Source organism: Dermacentor andersoni, chromosome 2 (assembly GCF_023375885.2).
Source record: "Dermacentor andersoni chromosome 2, qqDerAnde1_hic_scaffold, whole genome shotgun sequence".
Lineage (NCBI taxonomy): Eukaryota > Metazoa > Arthropoda > Arachnida > Ixodida > Ixodidae > Dermacentor > Dermacentor andersoni.
Window position 1 is genome coordinate 228,814,862 of NC_092815.1, and position 20,288 is coordinate 228,835,149.

Consider the following 20,288-nt stretch of genomic DNA (forward strand, 5'->3'; position numbering starts at 1 on the left):
CACATCTTCGCAGACTCCATGTTCGGATTTCGCCCACACAGGTTCGCACAGGATGTTCTGCTACAACTCAATCGGGACATCCTTGACCCGGTCGAATGCCCCCACAACGATAAGGTCGTACTCGCCTTAGACTTGAAGGGGGCCTTCGACAACTTTACTAACGAGGTAATACTCACCCACCTTTCACAAACCGGCTGCGGACGCAACGCGTTCAGATACATTCGCTAATAGTTGACGGATCGTGACTCCTACATTAAAATCCAGGACACCGAACACGGCCCCTTCCGACTTGGAACCATAGGAACACCACAGGGTGCAGTGCTGTCTCCTCTCCTATTCAATCTGGCTATGATGCACCTGCTGGCCCAATTGGGTGCTGTCGCTGGTGTGCAGCATGCACTGTATGCCGACGACATCACCCTGTGGGCCACGCAGGGCTCACTCGGAGACATTGAGGCCAACCTGCAACAAGCGGCGACCATAGTGGACCGTTATGCTCGCCACTGTGGCGTGCAATGCTCCCCTCAAAAGTCTGAATTTGTACACATACGCCCCTCACCAAAGCGTACAGCCAAAATTGAGCTCTTTCTGGAAACAGGACCAATTCCTGAACACACAGAAGTCCGGGTACTGCAGCTTTTCATTGATCAACATAGACGATCGAACACTACCCTGACCAAGCTCCGTAAGGTGGGGGACCAGGTGGGCCGCATGGTCCGCCGGGTTTCCAACAAATGCGGGGGGTTGCGGTGAAGAGATGCCTTGCGGCTGGCGCATGCATTCGTGACCAGTCGAATCCTATATTCGACTCCTTACCTCCACCTTCGGAAACAAGACGAGGATGCACTCGAAGTCATCCTCCGCAAAATTATTAAGAGAGCGCTCGATCTCCCCGTGAACACCTCCACCCAGCGTCTCCTGGGTCTAGGCATGATGAACACGTTCAGGGAGCTCCGAGAGGCTCACTTAACTAACCAATTCACACGCCTCTCTAAGACACTGTCGGGTCGCCGCCTCCTTGCCCGACTACACATCCAACACACCATCCTTATGGAAGAGCGAGTACGACTCCCTTTCGAGTGGGGATGCGCCCTCCACGTACGCCCTCTTCCTAACAACATGACACGTGAGGACCATAATCGTCGGCGCCTGGCGCAGGCGGAAGTGCTGGGCCGCCATTATGGGTCGAAAGCCGGCACTTATTACGTGGACGCATCCGGCCCCCACCATGGGGTGGACGACTGCGTACACGGCCCCAGCCGTCCTCCAGTCCAAAACAGTTAACGGGCCCCCACCATGGGGTGGACGACTGCGTACACGGCCCCAGCCGTCCTCCAGTCCAAAACAGTTAACGGGCTTACATTTCGCGCCCGCGACATAACTCATGCGGAGGAGGTCGCCATTTCACTGGCTGCTACCCACTCTGATTCCAAAACAATTATCTCCGACTCGCGAGGGGCGTGTCGGAACGTCGAGCAAGGCTGGGCTTCATACTTAGCCTACCGACTACTTCAAAGTTGCACCTACACCGGCGACCCCGCTCACCGGAACATAGTATGGGCTCCTGCTCATATGGGTCTCGAGGGGAATGAGGCAGTCGATGCCGCCGCCCACTCGCTCTCTCTCTCCGGGCTTCCTTTCTCGACCCCCTAAATCAGGATCTTGAATTCAATCCCACGTATTCTTTTAACGACATTGTCCTGTATTATCAATCTGGCCATAGCCTTTTACCCTCGCCCGAGTAAAGGACTATCTAAGACGGAGGAGCGGCTTCTACTCCGTATCTATAAGAACACTCAAACAGCACTCAAACATTTTGATCGTTCTTTCACGGGCAGTTGTCCGCCCTGTGCGAAGAAGTCTTCGGACATGTACCACATGGTGTGGGTCTGCCCATCTAACCCAGCTATTGCCCCTCACCCCAACCCCACTCAGGAGGACTGGGAGGCGACCCTGCTCGGCTGCTATGACCTGCAGGCCCAAAGGGCCTTGGTCGAGCGCGCCCGGGCAGCGGCTGACGCCACTGGGGTCCCGTACTAGGGATTCCACCTAGTATATTAGGGGCCGGGCCCTTAAAGACCGGCCCATATGCGTACCTTCAGGCGCTTCTCTTCTGACAGCAATAAAACTTTTTCACCACTACCACCACATAATTTCAGCGGTCGCAGATTACCCATGGACGAAAGACACGGTCAAGTGCTCAGCTTATTTATAACGAAAGCATGCCGCCAGCAAAATGACGCCTTCTGTTACGTTACTCCTTATTTTAACAGCGTTCCGTACGCAGTAGGCTGCCAAACTGAATAAAATGAAACACAAAATGCGCGCTAAGCACGCTCCGCATAGGCTCGGAATCATGGGCTGGGGAACAAACTATTTTTTAAAGCAAAAGCTCTACTGGCCGCGAACTTGCGATTTCACCTTGGCGGTGCTCCAAGGAGGCCCATGACGTCACAACGCGCGCCGATATTTCTCTCTCTCTCTCTCTCTCTCCCTAGTCACTACTGCGCATGCGCCATTAGTAGCACGGATCCACAGGGCTTCCGCCGCTGCGCAGCACCGCGCCTTTCTGCTGCCGCCGTTTGGTATGACGTCACACCGCGCTCCTCGTCGTTGAGCTTGCCTCCGCTCGCTTCGCCAGCTGCGTCGCATGCCTAATAACACGTCGGAGGATTGAAAAGGAGAGCTCGCGTGCGCCGCAACCACAGTTGAGACAGCAGTATGGACGGCGACAATTACGATAAGCAGGAGGAGGCCTGGAATCGACATCGGAATGAGATGAAGAGGAAACAAATCGCCCAGAAAACAGACGAACACCGCGCCGAATGACTGGCTAATCGCCGCAACATAGCTAGACAACCAGACTAACCTGGACTTGCAAACAAGATTAACCAAGGCTAACCATGCTATGACTTAGCTTTCGCTACGTATATCTTGGCATAGCAGAGCTAAGCCACTGCCAATTTTTAAGCGTCCTCTCACCTGACGTCTTATTGAACATACCATGGTTTTGGCAGCGTATGCGATTTTAAAAGCTCTTACGGATAGCGGCAAGTGATAAAATCACATGCAGTTATCGCGATGACTGGCTTTTTCGATTAACATCGAAAGACGCAGCGCGCTTGCCTAGTTTGTTGTCAGTCGGCTGAGCGCCGCGACGACTTCCTGGCGATAGCATGTCACATGCGTAGAATGTGCACCTAAGTTAGAATTCACTTACCGTGGAGGATTTGTTGTTGTATCCAACGAATGACGACGAACGACTGTCGTGTTTTCGCGGCGACGCGAGATAGCTGATGCACGATCTCCCTTGGATGGCCTTCGTTGCTGCTCGCCGGACGGATCACCTTTCTCCGACGCTGTACTGCTCCGCGATGTTGTGCGCGCGTGCGGTGGGGCAACTCCGAGTAAAAAAGTAGAGCGCTGGCTCCGCGTTCCCTTCAACTGTTGCTGCTTGCTCTCTTAGAAGCAAAATAGTGTGTTCTTTGCACAGCGTGCGTGAGGGATACATCGCCATGTTCGGGGCCAGCTTTCTACAGTTGAAGCAGAACGTTATGCTATGTTTTATTCTTTATTGCTGCAAGAGTAGAACGGGCATTCTACTCTCCTTCAGAAAGACAGAGTGAAAATCACATTTCACTCTCTCCTTGCTGACGGAGTGAACAATGCATTTCACTGCACTCGACATTTTGCGAGAGTAAACAACGCTTTGAAGAGTAAATCGGCCCTTTCACTCCTGCGATACCCTCCCTAGTTTTTAGAGTGCACCTGTTTGTATGAGAGATTAAACCCGATATTACTTCCTTCTAACGCCCTCTCCATCCTCACCTTGTACATCATAAACAGCAGTGGGAATAAAGGGCACCCCTGCCTCAGTCCCTTGTTGATATCGGCTTTCCCCTCACTCCTCATCGCTTCCAATGCAACGCAAGCGGTATTTTCTAGGTAAATCTCTTTCAAAAGCTGTAGACAATCGCCGCTTACGCCTTCCACTTCCAGAATACCCCACAAAATAATGCGGTCTACGTTGTCATACGCTTTTGTAATGTCTAAAAAGGCCACACATAAAGGTCTGCTTATTACTCTTGATATTTCAATACAATGAGTAAGAACAAATAAGTTATTAAAACGCCTACTTATTCAGAAGCCATTCTGAAGTTCTATCAAAATGCCATTATTCTCTGGCCATGCTTCTCACCTTTGATTAGATTGCCTGTATTTCTAACCTGTATATTACCGATGTAATGGTCAACGGTCTATAAGAGTGAATTATATCTTTCTCCCCTTCACCTTTATAAATTAAATTCACTCTACTTTGTCGCAATCTGTCTGGTATTTGTCTATTTTTTTAAGTTTTTTCCACTGCTTTCCCCCAAAGCTTCCTTACTTTTTGGTCCTAGTTCATTAATCAGCCTAACGGGCACATCATCTAGCCCTGTGGCTGTGCGCTTAGGAATTTTCTCTTCGGCTTTCTGCCAGGCACCAGCTCCTTGTCCACCGAGGTCTCTTTCATGCTCTTTTTTACTTCAAATACAACCTCGTCTTTGCTTTGGAAAGATTCCGCTGTTATTTGTGGGGTGTAATTTAATGCCGCTTCTCTATCCAGTCTGTTTCCATCTTGGTCTAGGACATAATGTTGCATTGTTGACTTCCTGTCTAATAATTGTTGTGGTTCTAATATATTCTAGGTGTGGCCTTTTTCTCACGTATTTCTCACAACCAACGCTGACTTTCACCTTTTATTTTTGCTTGCACCGGTATTTGAACCATAGACTTTCTCTCCCGGTACATTTCCCATTTACTGGCTACTTCATGCTGCGGCAACTGCGCCTTCTTTGCCTGCCTGTGCTCGCTGGATGCGTTCTGTCGTTTGGCGATCGCTTCTCGTATCTCCTTGTTCCAGCAGCTTTGCGGTTTCCTTTTTTCCTTTGCAACGAACATGTCGTTTCTCTTTCTGGGTTTTTGTCGTTATTACACTTAGAGGCTCACTATATCTCCCTCTCATTACTTGGCCATTTGCAAAGTTCTTCCTCGACTCTTGCGACTATATTTGTTATTTGTTCAGCGTTCGAACTTGGACTGGCCATTTTGCGCTCCTTGCTCTCTTTCCCAACTACATATCCCATTATCAAAAATATTGAGTTTATGGTCACTCCCTGTGCTGCTATACCCTTCGTCATCAATGACCATTTCTCTCAACTTATCATGAATTCCTTCTGTCATCAGACAGTAATCAATGGGCGAGCACCGGTTTCCCACTTCCCACGTGGTCTGCCCTTCACACTTAGGCCCTGCCCATATGAAAATGCATCCCTACTTTCTTTAGACTTCTTTCCAACTTTCTATGAACTTTATTAACATCCTATGTACTTTTACTTCCTATTAACGTATTATACAAGAAAGTTGGTAGGTTTATACTTACTTTCGTTTGAAGAAAGTTTGTTAAAAGAAAGTTTTAGAAAAAAGATGGTAGGCTTTATTTTTACATTTGTTTGAAGAAAGCTTGTTACAAGAAAGTTTTAGAAAAGTTGGTAGGCTCTGTTTTTACTTTCGTTTGAAGAAAGTTTGTTACAAGAAAGATTTAGAAAGGTTGGTAGGCTCTGTTTTTACTTTCGTTTAAAGAATATTTTACCAATCGTATTTGCTTCATTCATTCATTCGTTTAATACTACGATAAAGAAGCATAATATGCAAAATTGTTACACAATAATTAGCAAGAATACCAGAGTGTCACAGTGATAATTCCTTCCTGCAGTTTAAAAGAAAGCAATGATAGGAGTGCGAATAATTTGTTACTGCGTTGGAGGCATAATCAGCAGAAGCAGATATAATATATATTTGCCTAACCCGGTGAAATTGTCTGTTTATGAAGTCCCTTCTGCTCCAAAATTTTTTTCATACATTTTAGAGTCCCTTTACGTCTCCATGTGAGGCAGCGACGCTACCTCTGCACCACCGAAAACAGTGGTACTATTGGACTTCGTGACGCATTGTAAGGCTGTTTAGTTCTGTTCGCAACTCTTTCTTCCTTTTTTTTTTCCTTTTTTGATGCCGGCTTGTTAACAAACCTCTTCTCTACTGTTCTATAGAAATTGTACACAGAACATGCCTGTCTCACAAATGCAGTACCTGCGGCCGCTGTTAGAAGTGCCTTTCTCTTCATAACTGCGGGTGATCGCTGTGTTGAGAGTGGCGGTCGAAGAGAAGTACGGCAGCACGAATACCGTAATTGTTTGCTTGGCGCCCAACTGAATAATTTAAGATGATCGGTTGGCTGAGTAGTGAAACTTGTGCAGCTAGCACGGCTGTATCTATTTGTTTATGCGTGCGTGCAAACAGTACGTTTGTTGCACTTCGGTCGAAGCTCCAGCTGCTGTAGCACGCCAGCCATCGCCACGTTTTAGCGTAGTTATCCCTGACGCTAAGAGGAAATATGGTCTCACGAATTCAAGATGAGGGAACATATTTTCGAAAACACGACACCTAACGCCGTAGGAAGCCTGTACATGGGCGGTAACCATTAATTTTTGCTCGGTAGGTGTCAAAGAAGCCCGTAGGCCGTCCACCATTGCAAGCAGACGGAGCTGCACGGACAGTGCGCTGATTGGCTCGTGTTCGCCAACTAAAGTTAGCTCATGGTTCGGTTTAAGTCCCTGTATATGCTTTCTAAATAAGGAAGCCTACACAGATACTGTAAGCCCAACAATTGGGGCCTAAATTCCTACCCTCCTCCCACCTACGGCTTCCTTTGAGTAACAACATCTGATCTGGAAGGCCGTGCTTTTGCAAACTGCATGCGCCTGAAGCGAATGAGAATCTTCGAGGCAATATGCTCTTCGTTTTTTTTTTGTCTTATATACATTTCCTTAAACATCGTATCACAAAGTCAAAGTACACACTTCTTGGACCCACCAAATTCATTAAAGGGTCCCTACGGATTCTTATTAGGAAAAAAACACGAAATTTTCCAATTTAAGATACATTTTTCTAAAAACCGCAGAGTGGCGCTACTGCAGTATTTGTTTGGTCCACACACTACGTTGGTTGCACTAAGTGCTTGCTGCAGTAAGGCGGTATAGTTGAATTATATTTTAAAAGTGCCTATACAAGATGTGTTCCTTGTCGTGTGCATTAATAATCGCAAAACCTTCCGGACTTGTGTAACGCCATTAGTTTGCCGTGTGTTTCGTGCGATCCACCAGTGTACACTCAGTGAGTGTCCTACTAGAGCACCCGTCCGAGCTTCCTCTGTTCTGCCGAGCTGCCTGCACGCACTCTCGTGAAAAGCCTGGTATGTGGCTTCGAATCATAGTGCATGGGAGACTTTGTTGAAGGTTGTGCTTTTGTGGAGCTGGAGTTCATCGGATGTTCTACAGTGGTTGCGCCAGAAAAAAAATGTTGGTGCCTCGGTGCCTGTGAGACGAAGGAGGGTTTGCTGACTACGTCTTGAAATGTAAGCAAGGTTGGCGCTTGCGCGCATTCTTGAAGCTTATGGTTCATGTAATGAGCGTCGTGCAGCTAGCTATGCAGAGCTCTTTCTCATCGTAGGTTGCACATGTTGCTGTGCTCATTTAGCAGGCAATTTCACGAAAGCTTCATCTGATGTTACAGCGTACGAGTATTCTCCTGTGAAGTCTATGCTACCCGCCTTGATTTCTATGGCTGGATGGGCACGGAATTTTGAAAACACTGAAAGTTGCCGTTTGCTCGGTAGTTTCCTGGCAAGAAATGCTGCGTTATATAGGCGTTCCCGCAAGTACAGTACATGTGTAATGTATACGTCGATGTTTCATGGGCTTCGCGCTTTGGCACACAATTGCTAAGTTTGACGCTTGAGCAGATATAGCCTTGTATGAAGATCTTTCTAAGTATAAAGTTCGGTGTGAAGGTCCGCGTCGCGAGAACCTGTGTGTATTGCTTATGTTCTTGAGTGTCTTCGCGCATTTGTCTTCTACGTTGCCGAGTAGATATAGGCCGATATTACAATAACGAGGTTTCGTTATAATCGAGACAGTTCAATCAGACTCTGGCCTTTACTATATATATATATATATATATATATATATAAAGGCCAGCGTCTGTTTGAAATAGGCCAATATTACATTAACGAGGTTTAATAATATACCTCGTAGTATCGGCCCATATCTGCTCTACAACATAGACAAATACGCGAAGACACTCAGCAACATATATGTATACAAAATCGAAGTCCTTACTCTATTACGCACTGTCCTAACCGACGATTACAAGGACAGTGCGTAATAGATTAAGGACTTCGATTTTGTAGGTAGCGATACTTACCACTCGATTTCTATGCCACTCTTTTCGCCCACCGCTGACGGCCGGCTATTCCAGTACGTAAAATGGGCCGGGGCGTGAGTCAGATCACTAACGAATAGGGAAAAGGACTAGCATCGCTACAAGATCGCGGCCTAGCTTTCAGCATGCTTTTCATGTACTCAATAATGTTTTCTCAATCCAATGCTCTATGTTGCACTATATATTTTGTTTTGTTGATGATCGTCTTGGTAGTCTGTTGTTGCGCCTGATGTCGTTCCTTCCTGAAATTTCACTTGCCACAAAATAGCACTGTAACCTCGTGAGATATAGCGAAGAGACATTTGTACAACCAGACGCAGATTGATGCAACTGGTTGTGTCAGGCACTCTTTGCAATTACACATGACACTGTTAAATCCCAAATTTCCACCTTCACAGTGCAATAAATAAACAATTCTTACTGTTGAAAGCTATGCGCCTTTCGGATGCATCCCTACACCCCGCAGGAACCTGCTGCACTGCTGGAAGCTGGACAGCACAACGACAAAGCATCTTATCTGCTTCCTTTCACAAAGGTGCGTACAAAACTGTCGCTTGTTTGTTAGTTGCAGGATACGTTTGTGTAATATGCAATCATTTTACTGTATGTGCAATTTTCAGGATTTCTGGTACCAGATCACTTGAATTTTATCTTTTGGTGATCTGGAGTTCCCTCAGTTTAATTAAGTTACCAAAGTAGCCTCCTCTGAGTTACATATAATTGGGGGGCTTGAGTAATTATACAGGCTTAAAATTATCAAGCCAAATTGACTTTCTAAGAACTTCGTTGAGATGCATAAGGTGTTCAGACGTGTATCATTTTTGTCTTTTTCATTACGAAGTCTTATGCATTTAAATTCTCACACTATCGCCTGTGTGTCTCTATTCTTCCCTCCAATTGGTCACACTTATGTATTGCATACCATACTTCACCTCCTAAAACATTTGCATGAAACAATATATTTTGTTGCTTTATTAGGTAAATGCTGAATTCCTAGTCACAGTATGAGAGTTCAATTCCTCAAGCTTAAACCAAATTATTAACCTTTCAATGTTAGAAGCTCACTACGAGTCCCAAGTGCAGGTTCGCTTCAGGCTGGAAGCTGGTCTCCTGTATACATTACAGAATTTTGAGTTGGCAGCGTGGTATAGGAAACTGCAGAATCCTAATAACCAGCTCAGTGCAGTAGTTGCAAGCCTTACCATCACAGCGCAGCTGAGTACTGACAATTCACTGTAACATTGCCATATTTTTGCTCAATCTTATTGCTCTTTTTCAGTTGGGTTGGGATAAAGCTTGTTCTTTGCAGTTATTTATCTTTAATGCGAAGAACTCATTTTACTTTTCCTCGGATTTACCAAGATGTCACAAGGAGCCTTGCTTCAAGCTCAAGCTGCCCTGCACTTAATTTTGAAATCTTTACTATTTAATGTAGTCTAATTATTTGTTGCACTCTTAGCGAATTGAGGTTTCGTACTGTGAATAATGCACTCTAAAGGGCCTAGATACATGCCTACCACCTACCTACCAGGCCTACCACCTAAATACATGGTTTAGGCAAAAAATACCTTAATGCTTTCGCGCAAATGTTCTATCATCGACAGTTTGATGAAAACTTGTCTAGTCGGAGTGAAACATGACAAAGAAAGACATAAACTAACAAAATAAAACTTTTAAAGCTAGACATTTTGGCTTCCATGCGAAAGCCCTATTCGCAATTGGGCAAGAAAAGTAGACGAGCCTATTTAACTACGTTTTAGCATGTGACGCAGGCACCGCGCATAAGGCAGCGAGAGTTCCTTCGTTTCGATAAGCGCTGTCCTGTATCTGTATTGTATCTCTAGTGACCCCAAAAGTAAATGCATGGCTTCCCGATTTTTTCCTGGCCATTTATACTAGAGTTCATCCAGTCACTGTTGTAATTAATCATTGCTGCGTGCTCTACGAAAGCATCTGACGCCACGAGTTGCCATTTGCTTCAAGCAAAGTGCTTTTCAGCTACCTGTCTCCCATTGTTCAAGCTAGCTCAGCAAAATACAAATTTACATGGACATTATCCTTTTGAGTATAGGGCATGTAATTGTGGAGCCTTGCTGTAAAAGTACATATAGATTTCTTTCATGGTGCATCTTGTGCATATAATTTTGTCAGTCTACAAGCAAGAATATATAGAATTTGGCAATTACTGTGTTTGAAGTTTGTTCATAACTCTATTCAATATGGAGCGTTTCTTCTAAATACTTGTTCGGCATTAATCTGTCAAATAGAATGTAGAATACTATTTGTAAGACATTATGGTTATGTACATTCTATAGCTGAGCATTCCAGGCAGCTGCGTTTATTAATGAGTTTACTGTTGCTAAATACAAGAAAATTGTAGTAACAGGGCATGTTTGAAGGACTTTCAAGTTTGTAAAGTTATATACTGCATAAGTGATGTCATCGCATTTATTGACACTTAGGCATGTCTGGCTGAAGCTGTTCTAAGTTTGAATATCCTTGCTGCAACTGGTTTATCGCTGCTTTACACAATTGTATGATCCCTACATGTAGCAGGTGCATATTCTTTGCAGCAGTACTGCTTCATTCGCTTTTTGGGTGGTGTTCAAATGCCCACAATGACGCCAATGAAAAAAAGGCTTTGTGCCCCAGATGTGTGAATGCCATTCTAAGCATGTGTGGCAAAGTATTCAGTTAAAATCGGCGCTTTTATTGTAGGTCATTTAAAGTTCTTGTGCATGACTGCTAAATGCTGTCCCGTCCACATATACTGACACAATACAACAGGCTATCTTAAAAATTTTTGCATTTTTCCTCCCATAGCTCACAGCAAGGCAACTTATCATGAGGGGGATATGAAGAATGCATTATCGTCGCTGCTTCCTTGTGGCTTCGAAGGACATGTATGAAAGGGTTGCAAGATAAATATCACTGTTTGGAAAGATTGTGTTTTGCTAACAGATGCATTTATATCTCACTCATGTGCAAAGTTACATCAGAACAGTACCAGAATACTTCACAAAATTCTGGAGAAAGCGGCAAATGTCACGAGAGTGTTTCTGAAATGTACAAGAAACTTGCAAGAATGTGTCTTAGGTGACCAACAGAAAGTTGGAAAATGTTACTAGGAAGTTTCTAGGTGGAGAAATAAAATGCTGATAGAATGTTACTATAGTTTCTAAAAAGTATGAAGACGGTTAGTAAATTCTGCTTTTAATGTTTGAAGCATGCTCATTCATCGCTTAAAGAAAGTTTGTAAATAAATTCTTGCTCAATATCGGTGGCCAATAGTCGACACGATGTTGGTATGAAGTTTGTAGGAAGTTTAAAAACGGTTTGAAAACATTCAATAAAGCGTTAGTAGGTTCCAGTAATAGTGCCTAAAAATTTTATTCAAAGTTACTAGAAATTTTTCTGAGGGCGTATTCACGATAACAAGGTTACGTTGCCCACAAAGATCTAGCATTGACTTCCCGCAGTTGTTGGTATAACCATCTAGATCCTGTATGTGGGCATTCATGTCACCTAATAGGATAATTTCGGCATGATTCCCGACACTTATGCATTCCACTCACTCTCGATTCTTCTCTGTGCAATTATTTCCGGTGCACAAATGAGTTACTCCCAGCCAAGTTTCTTTCCCACTCATTGTACCTGATGAACAAAGATACTCTTGACATTTTGAATTTACTCTCTTTCATTTGGCTCCCTGATGGATAAGCATTCCGACCGCCCTCCATTTCTTTCCGACTTAGTTCTGTTGCACCCTTCCCAAAGATAATTCTCAATCACTGGCGGCTCTTCCGAATCTCTAAGGTGTGTTTCTGTAACTGCGAGCGCTCCTACTTGTTTTCTGTTCAACTGTTCCTCAATCTCTGCCCACTTTTTCTTTCTTCTGCCGCCCTGCATGTTTATGTAGGCTACTGCATGGCGAGCTCCATTTCCCATTTCTTGTTTACCTCTTTTTTCTGTTATTGACGGCGACGCTATTCTGAAGTTCCCCTATGGGACCTCTTCATGACTACCTACTCTGGCCTCCTAGGTGCCCGTGGGCCCCCTAAAAAAGCAACAGCTTGACCAGCAAGTCACCAGCCAACTTCTCGTCCAAGCATCTAATTGAAGTGTACCCCGTCTCGTTCAAGATCACCGCACCTTCTCACTTCCCTGTTTACTTCAACAACCTCGAAACCTTTCTCTGGGCTCATTTTCCATATCGCCTCATTAGCAGCCACTACGCCTCTTTGTACGTGACTGTCACGTACGGGCACCTCTGGCACCGTGCACACCACTATCTGCACCTGAGGGGACTGCTCGCGCTAGTCATCTAGCCCGCCTGCTATATGACACGGTTGCGCACGTGGGCATATTCCGCGAGCTTTGCTTTTGCTCCCTCCATGATACAACCCAGCATCCGCCTCGGAAATGTCCCTACCACCACCCTTATATCGCTTTTCACCCTCTCCAGAATTGCTTCTGAGGACCTAGCCAGGTTTGTGTCGCTGGCGATAATCACCATTTCACTCTCTCGTTCGTTTGTCTGCTTCCCTTTGTTCTTTTTCGCGTGATTCGGACTTGACAGGGGGCATTCACCCCTGCTCTCCTCCTTTTTGCGCGTGGCGGCGTCAAGGTAGGTGCCGCTCTTTCGAGCTACCTCCTGTTCACGTTGCATGCATTCCGGGTGCTTTGCTGAGACTCCCTCTCCTGTCACGTCGGCAGACTGCGTTCCATTGTCACGACCATTTTCGTTCACAGTGGCGGCCCTGTTCAACTTTTCCTCAGTTGCTTGAAGTCTTTTTTCCACTACCTTCCCTGCATCGCGCTCCATATTTAGCTCATTTTGAGCCCTTCTGCCTGTTTGACAAGCTCGCCCTGGAAAGCCTCCGTTTTCTTCAGGCTAGCATCGACGTCACAGTGTGTGCCATTTGACTCGATTCCCTCTACATTCTCATCCGTCCCCTCGTCTGCCTTGAGGGACCCCACGCACACTGGACGCTTTCCCGACTTTCTTGGCATGTATTGCACGGCTTTTTTAATGCGAATACTATAATACTGTAATAATAGTATAATTATGCAGAGCACGTGATTCTAGCAAGAAGTGTCACTCGCGAGAGGGCGCCACTCCAAGTTCTCACCGCAGATAGCGAAGAGAGCGCGATTAGGAGGGTGCAGCGTAACCATGAGGAGGAAAGTGGAGTAGGAGGGCATGGCAAAAGCTTAAAAAAGCGCAGCGCCGCGCAGGACGTGCTCTGGGGCTACGATAGCTACTAGATGGAGCCCGAGTAGCGCGCGTCGTCTGTTTACCGATGACGCTATCGATAAGGCATGCAGCGAGCGCGTCCACCGATACCATATACGGAAACAAAGCGCTGCATGATCTGAAGTCTGCTGCAGCGGCTGCTGTGAATCGCGCCCACGCGCCACCTACGCGCTGCGTCTAGCGATCCCCCAATTAGCGAGGCAGTCGCGCTACACCTAGTTCCGTTTGCAACGTGCCGTAGGAGACACACTGTCCGCGCCAGCCAATGTATCGCGAAATGAAAAAACGCATAGAGTTCCGCTCACATTTTTCATTAGGGAGTATCATATACGTCAGTGAAACACTCTGAGCGCACTGACCTCGGGCGTAAGATTGACGCAGAGCTCGTCGAACTTTCCCGTTGGCAGAATGATGGTGGCCGAGTAGGCGTCGCTCGAGAAAGGCAGCTCGACGGCGCGCAGGCCCAGCTCCTGGATGCAGGCGTAGCCAACCACGGCCGTCTGTCCCATCGTCGGCACGGCCGTCCAGCTGCCGAATGGACGCCGCATCGTCGGCATCTTGGGGAAGGGCAACTTCCACAGGGTGTCCAGCGTGGCCGAGCTCAGCAGCACGATGCGGCTGTCGCCGTCCAGGGGGCAGTCTGGAGGGATCACCTGTGCCACACAGCGAGAAGAGCATGTCAGCCATTGCACTGTCCGACCTATAATACTAGGCTGTAATGAGCCCGAATGCATAAATGTATGGCTGGCGGAAAATAACTCTAGATGCAGCCAAAAAATTTGGAGAACACTTAAAGGGCCCCACACAAGGCCCCATAGCAAACTGTGGTTATACAATTAAAGTGGTTACGTGTCCTCTACGAAGCGTTCTGCCGCAAAACTTCTTCAGATCGGCTCATTATAGATGAGATAGAAATATTTCAGTGCCGTAAACCAATCATTTCAGCAGGTGGGCTCCACTGTCAAGCAAGATGGTCTCTCCTCTCACCCAGTCTAGCCTTCGCAAGCGAAATTCCTTCCCTGCGTTCTCCAATACCAGACCTCGAGTATCGCGTGACGCATACGTCACAGGCCCCGCCTTCATTTTTTTCTCCTTGCTTCTTTTTTTTTCGGCGCTAGGCATTTCAACTGACGGCGTAGCGCGCGAGCTGTTGTCTCTCGCGCAGCGCATGATTTTGCGCGCTGCGCAAAAGGAAACACGACTAGAAGTATAATTCAGGGCTACACTAATACTGAGGCCGAACAAGCGGATCGCAGAGCATGATACCACGCTGGAGCACGGACGAAAATCGCTTAGTTTCAATGACTACGCACGTGACCGCACGATCGCGGGAACAAGTAGATGAAGCGGAAGTGCATCTCCCTTGCTTCGGTGCGAAGTAAAACAAAAAACACGCAGACATTCCGTTTGGGTGTTTTATTATTATTGCGAAAGCAATACTGCTCGCACTTTCGGCCCATCGGTGGTCGTGGCGCCTCCTTACACAGCTGCGCGTCACGTGACCGTGTGACGTCACGCCAGACCGAGAGACGGGGCACCAGCTCGCGGCATCGATGGTGGAGGCGAAGCCTTGCGCGCCGCTGCTGCGGAGCTACCGAGAGAGGGCGCTCACTGGTGTGACGTCATAAAGCCCCTAAATTTTTCAAAAGTATCGCCATTCTTAGATCTTTCCGCCACCCCGCTCACCCTGGCGCGTTCTCCTCCACACCTCCTGTCGCCCCAGCCTCCTCCGCTCCCCCATTGGCCAATCTGTGCCACGTGGAAGCAGGCACCGCGCTTTTGTATATTTTTTTTTTCTTTCAAGAGCGGAGCAGGCGCCGCGCTTTTGTATATTTTTTTCTTTCCAGCGCGCGCCGACCTCCATTATTGGGCTGGCGCGACGAAAGCACGGCAGGCGGACTGACGGAGTGCGTTAGCGTAATAGAATGTGTAGGGCCGATTACTAAATTGCGATGCCGTGCTGCTGCTGCGCCTTCGGTTGCCGCAACAGACACAGCGAGGGCAAAAAGCCTTTTGCTTTGCCATCCGGCGAGCGCAACGCAAAAAGAAGTGTGGATTCACAGGATCGGGTGGGCTGACTTCGAGGAAGTGGCAAAGAACCCATGGCTCTGTGAAGGGCCACGGCTACTCACAACCTCTTCTTTTGAGCCTAGTTCACGCCTTCCGCTTCTAAAAAGTGTGTGTGTTCATGCTGTGCGTAGTTTTTAGCGCGTTGGGTGACTTTTTTTTCGAATGTGCTCTCCTTGTTTCATGTATTTTCGTCTTGCGGTGAAATGCACGCATCTGCAGCTGGCCTGTGACATAAAAGCGATTTTATTCAGGGTGTGTTTTGAGCTCCACCAGAAGTTAGCACGTTCTTGACGCTTTTGCAAGGCTCACTATGGCTTACGATGCAGTCTTTTAGCTTCAAATGTACGCCCGGATGTATTGATTTGGTTTGTGGTGATTAACGTTTTTAACGTTCCGAAGCGACTAAAGCTAGGATGGAGGTCCTAGTGGATGGCTCCGGATAACTTTATCTAGCTTGCCTGGGGATGTTTAACGTGCACTTTCATCGTAGAGTCGTACGTGGGCCGGTAAGTTCCTCGTTAGCGTTTCATAATACTCGCGCGGGCGCGCTAGCACTGCTTTAAAAGTTGGCGCCTCGGCGTGATTGTATTTCTTCAATAAATTTTATTTACTAGTTGTAACAACTTGTCATTATTTCGTATTATTGACGGCGCCTCCAGGGCACCAAAGCGCCAACGGGAACACAAAAGCTAAAACCATGCAGGGCTGGATGGGGCTCGCCGAAGCCTGTGCATTCCAAGGGGGTATAAGATCGCCGACAGCCTATTTTGTCTGCGAACATTCCCTGCGCCGCCTGCTTTATTGTAATGTCACGTGTTCTTCAGAGGCCTCCGTTATTTATTACATGAGGCCTCCTGGAGCAGTACTTGCAAAACAAAACAAAAAAGAACAATATATCGTCACGATTACCAAAGCACCCCGCAATAAAAAAACGGCCCTGTTGCCAGGCATTGCTGACCGCACACAGCCGGAATCTCTCACGCGCCGACCGAACAAAAGTGTCCTGCAGGTACGCAAATGAACCTACGAAACCACGTACACATACTTTCACGCTGTCAACACCTGAAACTTTTGTAATTACGCGCGTGTTTGAGTACACCGCGTGCTTGCGTCATGTTTCAGCAACATGAACTCTCAACGTCGCGCGCTTCACTCCCTAAATACGCCTTGAATAATGGTCCTTGTCTCTATTTCTTCCGCAATTCCAACACGATATTCTAAAGGCTAGTTACCGACTGACGAAGAAAGATCTCGATTGAAAAAACTGCTCTGCAGGGCTCGAACGAACTTTTCTGCGGATTTCCTCCCGTAGCGTGTTAGCCGTCGTCTGCTACGGCAGGCCCAGCACCGGCGGCGCCACCGTCGAGGCCGCGCCGAGCGGAGGAGGAGGGAAGTGAATGGCGCTACTTTGGGAAATTGAGGGGTTTTATGACGTCACGCCAGACTGAGAGACGGGGCCCAAGCTGGCGGCATCGATGGTGGAGGCGAAGCCTTGCGCGCCGCTGCTGCGGGGCTACCGAGAGAGGGCGCTCCCTGGGGTAACGTCACGCTAGGAGGATAAATGGGGCTACAGCTAGGCTCCTCGCAGTGGTCGGCGCGCTGCCTTGCGCTATGTCGGATGATGTATAGCCATAGGTTTAACAAAGGGCAACCATGTCCACACCATCAGCCGAACCAAGGCGCAGCCAAGGGTATTGCTTTCGCAATCTTCCAGGCTTAACCAGCTAAGCCTTCAGCCAATTTTTTTTCTCTAAACTTCAATTCGTCAATTTGAGCAACAGATCGCACAAATAACAGATGTTGTCTGGAATAATTCTCGAAGTCACGTGTCATCACGAGCGACGTCACACTGCGGACATGACTACGTAGGCCCAAGGGCACGACCACGTCACCGTCCGGCTTGGAGCGCGGCGGGCGCGACGAGAAGGAAAAACTGCGTTCGGTTTGAAATTTCAGGTCTTTTCCGCGGCGCGTAGCGATGTAATACTTCGCAAATACGATCGTTATCGCTCAGTGTGTGCTCTGTCCTTGCCAGCTGAAAATGGACAGACCTGGTGAGAGGCCCTTTAAGTTTCGCTTTCATGAGTGGAACGCTGTTGCTTTCAAAGACCCCTAACTGCTTTTCATGCTTCCCGACAACTGCTGCTTATGTAACCGTAACGTTTACCAGGGGACGCTGGCGGCAAGCGCTACGCACGAAGGCAAGCTTTCTGGTTGAAACGCGGCCTTTCGCGTGGGTAGATACCCTGTCGTTGTTTCCCACTTTTAATATTTCTGTCTGAAACATATATGATATGCGCTGTCGGAGTTTTTTTTTTTTCATTACATTAGTTTGTGGGCTGTCGTTCTCAAAATTCCGAGGAATAACTTTGTACAGAATGAAAGACAAGGTATGAGCAGCTTTGATGGTAAAAGAGTGCTTGGATAGGCGTGGTTCATATTTAAGTTTGAAATCACTTTTGCCGAAGCGACGTCAGACGCCGGATTTTCTGCGACACGGGGCCCTTAACGTTATCGCGTTAATACGGCCATATGATTGTGACGTGCGAGGACAACCATGGCTTTTAGCGGGCAATAGCATTAAAATGACAAATGAATAAAGATACAAGGCACAGTCGTGTTTAAAAGCGATTTGCCCGTTAGTACGTCCTTGTAAATTGTTGTTCGGATCGACTAAGAGGCTTTCATGCTTTGTACTATGCCCGTCTGGTATAACTCGGGCCGATGATACCTGCACGAGTCACAGAAGTGTACCATGGCCTTACTACGTATTATAAGCCTATGAAGGCACGAACGTTGGTCGTGATCATCGCGTCCACATCGTTTCCGCGATACGGACGCTCTGGTAGTTATGGTACCTACTATACTTAAAACACTTCCGAAGTGATCTTCCTGTGTTAGCAGCTTCGTGCGAAAAAGGGGTTTTATTCGCAAGAATTTTCGTTCGCAAATGCTCTTACGCTATTGGTAGGCCACCTGCACTGTATCTACAGCATCAGGATACGGAGCAAGTTTACCCGCCGTGCTGGCTTAGCGGCTATGGTGTTGCGCTGCTGAGCGCGAGATCAAATCCCGGCCGCGGCGGCCGAATTTCGATGGGTACGATTAGCGAAAAAACGCTCGTGTCTTGTCCATTGGGGGCATGTTAAAGATCTCCTGGTATTCAAAATTTATCCGGAGGCCGCCACTACGGCCTGCCTCATAATCAAATGATTGTTTTGGAACGCAAAACTCCAGAATTCCATTTAAGGCAGCAAATTTTTCTTACCAACCACTCTATCCTCGGAAGCTTTTCTGAATATGGGCCAAGACTTTTTTGCACAATACGTATACTGTCTCGCACCACCCATCATATCTGCTTTGTTATGGTCTGGGCTGATTTCCTTGACGCTGCCAGCAGCTGCCCGAAGCAGGGCACGCGGCTTCCACACAACCTAGTTGTCTAAGTAGGTCGAATGGCTCGCTCGCACGCGCTTCGTAGCCGCCACGAAGAATGAAACGAGAGAGCCCGTTCACCTGCTTGATGCCCGTGATGGCCTCGGCCCAGGTGTTGACGAGCCGGCGTTCTTCGGCGCTGCGGCGCGCCAGGTTGGCCGGCGACACCAGCGTGCGATAGACGCGCTGGCCGATCTTGCGGAACGAGTCGCTCAGCGGAAGGTTGCTGTTGACGAGGATGCGGTTGGCCATCCTGAAAGCGGTGTCCTCGTCCTCCGGCGCCGGCGAGTTGCCAAACGGCGCGAACACCAGGATGCGCCGCATGGACGTGTGGAACTGCGGCAGCTTCACCTTGAGTGCCTCGGCCATCTCGCGCTCGGTCGTGCGCTGGGCTCCCGCCATGAGCAGCGACACCACGATCATGGCGGCGTGCGGCGACACTAGCACGTTGTCATTGGGGCACTGGGTGAACAGGTTGCGGAAGATGTGGCAGCCCAGCAGGCTGATCGCCTGAGGAGCGTTGTCCATGGCTGGCACGGCAGGAACCTCGCTGTCCTCGCGCAGCCACCAAGGAGCTTCTTCTTCTTCGGCGGATGTCCCACCAATTAGGCCGGTGAATTAATCGGGATTTCGCAAGCTGCGACGTCTATCTCTGCAATACGTCCAAATAAGTATGAGCCTTCCTGCCTTGCGTGAGAGCGCCTACTGCAGAGCGGTCCTCGTCTTCTCATTTCCAAGCAGAAGATATTCGCAACGACTGGCATTCCAACGTTCTCTCCTGACGCAGCTTGTTACGCATTTCTCTCAGTCGAAGCTATAGCTCAACCACGGCTTCTTTCGGGCTAAAACTCATGTTCTTCCTCTAAGCGAAGGGGCTTCGCAGGAAGCATCCCACCTCCACATATCCATCAATATCGTGATCTACGCACCCACGTGTAACGCGAAGCTGTCTTTGCCCAACCAACTAAGCTTTGGTGTAATGGTGTGCCATGCGCAAGCCTTAAGTTTATTTGTGTTTTCTTCCTTAGCTAAAGATGGCCAAGAGCTAAAGGTCATCAGACTTACACAGGCTCTCGCTCATAGGGTTCGTGAATATTCGAAACTTATGAATACTAAATCAAATATTGTGCAAGTTTCTTCGGCTGTCGCATCGAATAGTCACTATTTCTACATACAAATAATTTTCGAATATTTCCATAATATTTCA

General features: G+C 47.6%; 2 protein-coding genes across 2 annotated transcripts in view; both read right to left on the minus strand.

Annotated features, from left to right (window-relative positions):
* Positions 1–14,419, minus strand: part of LOC126539822 (serpin A3-7-like) — a 70,020-nt gene extending 55,601 nt beyond the window's left edge. Inside the window, exon 1 of the mRNA XM_050186648.2 lies at positions 13,936–14,419. Within this exon, the coding sequence (XP_050042605.2) occupies positions 13,936–14,310 (375 nt within the window). The 5' untranslated portion in view covers positions 14,311–14,419. The remainder of the gene's footprint in view (positions 1–13,935) is intronic.
* Positions 14,420–19,009: 4,590 nt separating this feature from the next.
* LOC140215883 (intracellular coagulation inhibitor 2-like) lies at positions 19,010–19,609 on the minus strand. The gene has a single exon (XM_072286229.1). It carries the CDS (start codon positions 19,607–19,609, stop codon positions 19,010–19,012), a length of 600 nt encoding a protein of 199 aa, XP_072142330.1.
* Positions 19,610–20,288: the final 679 nt, after the last annotated feature.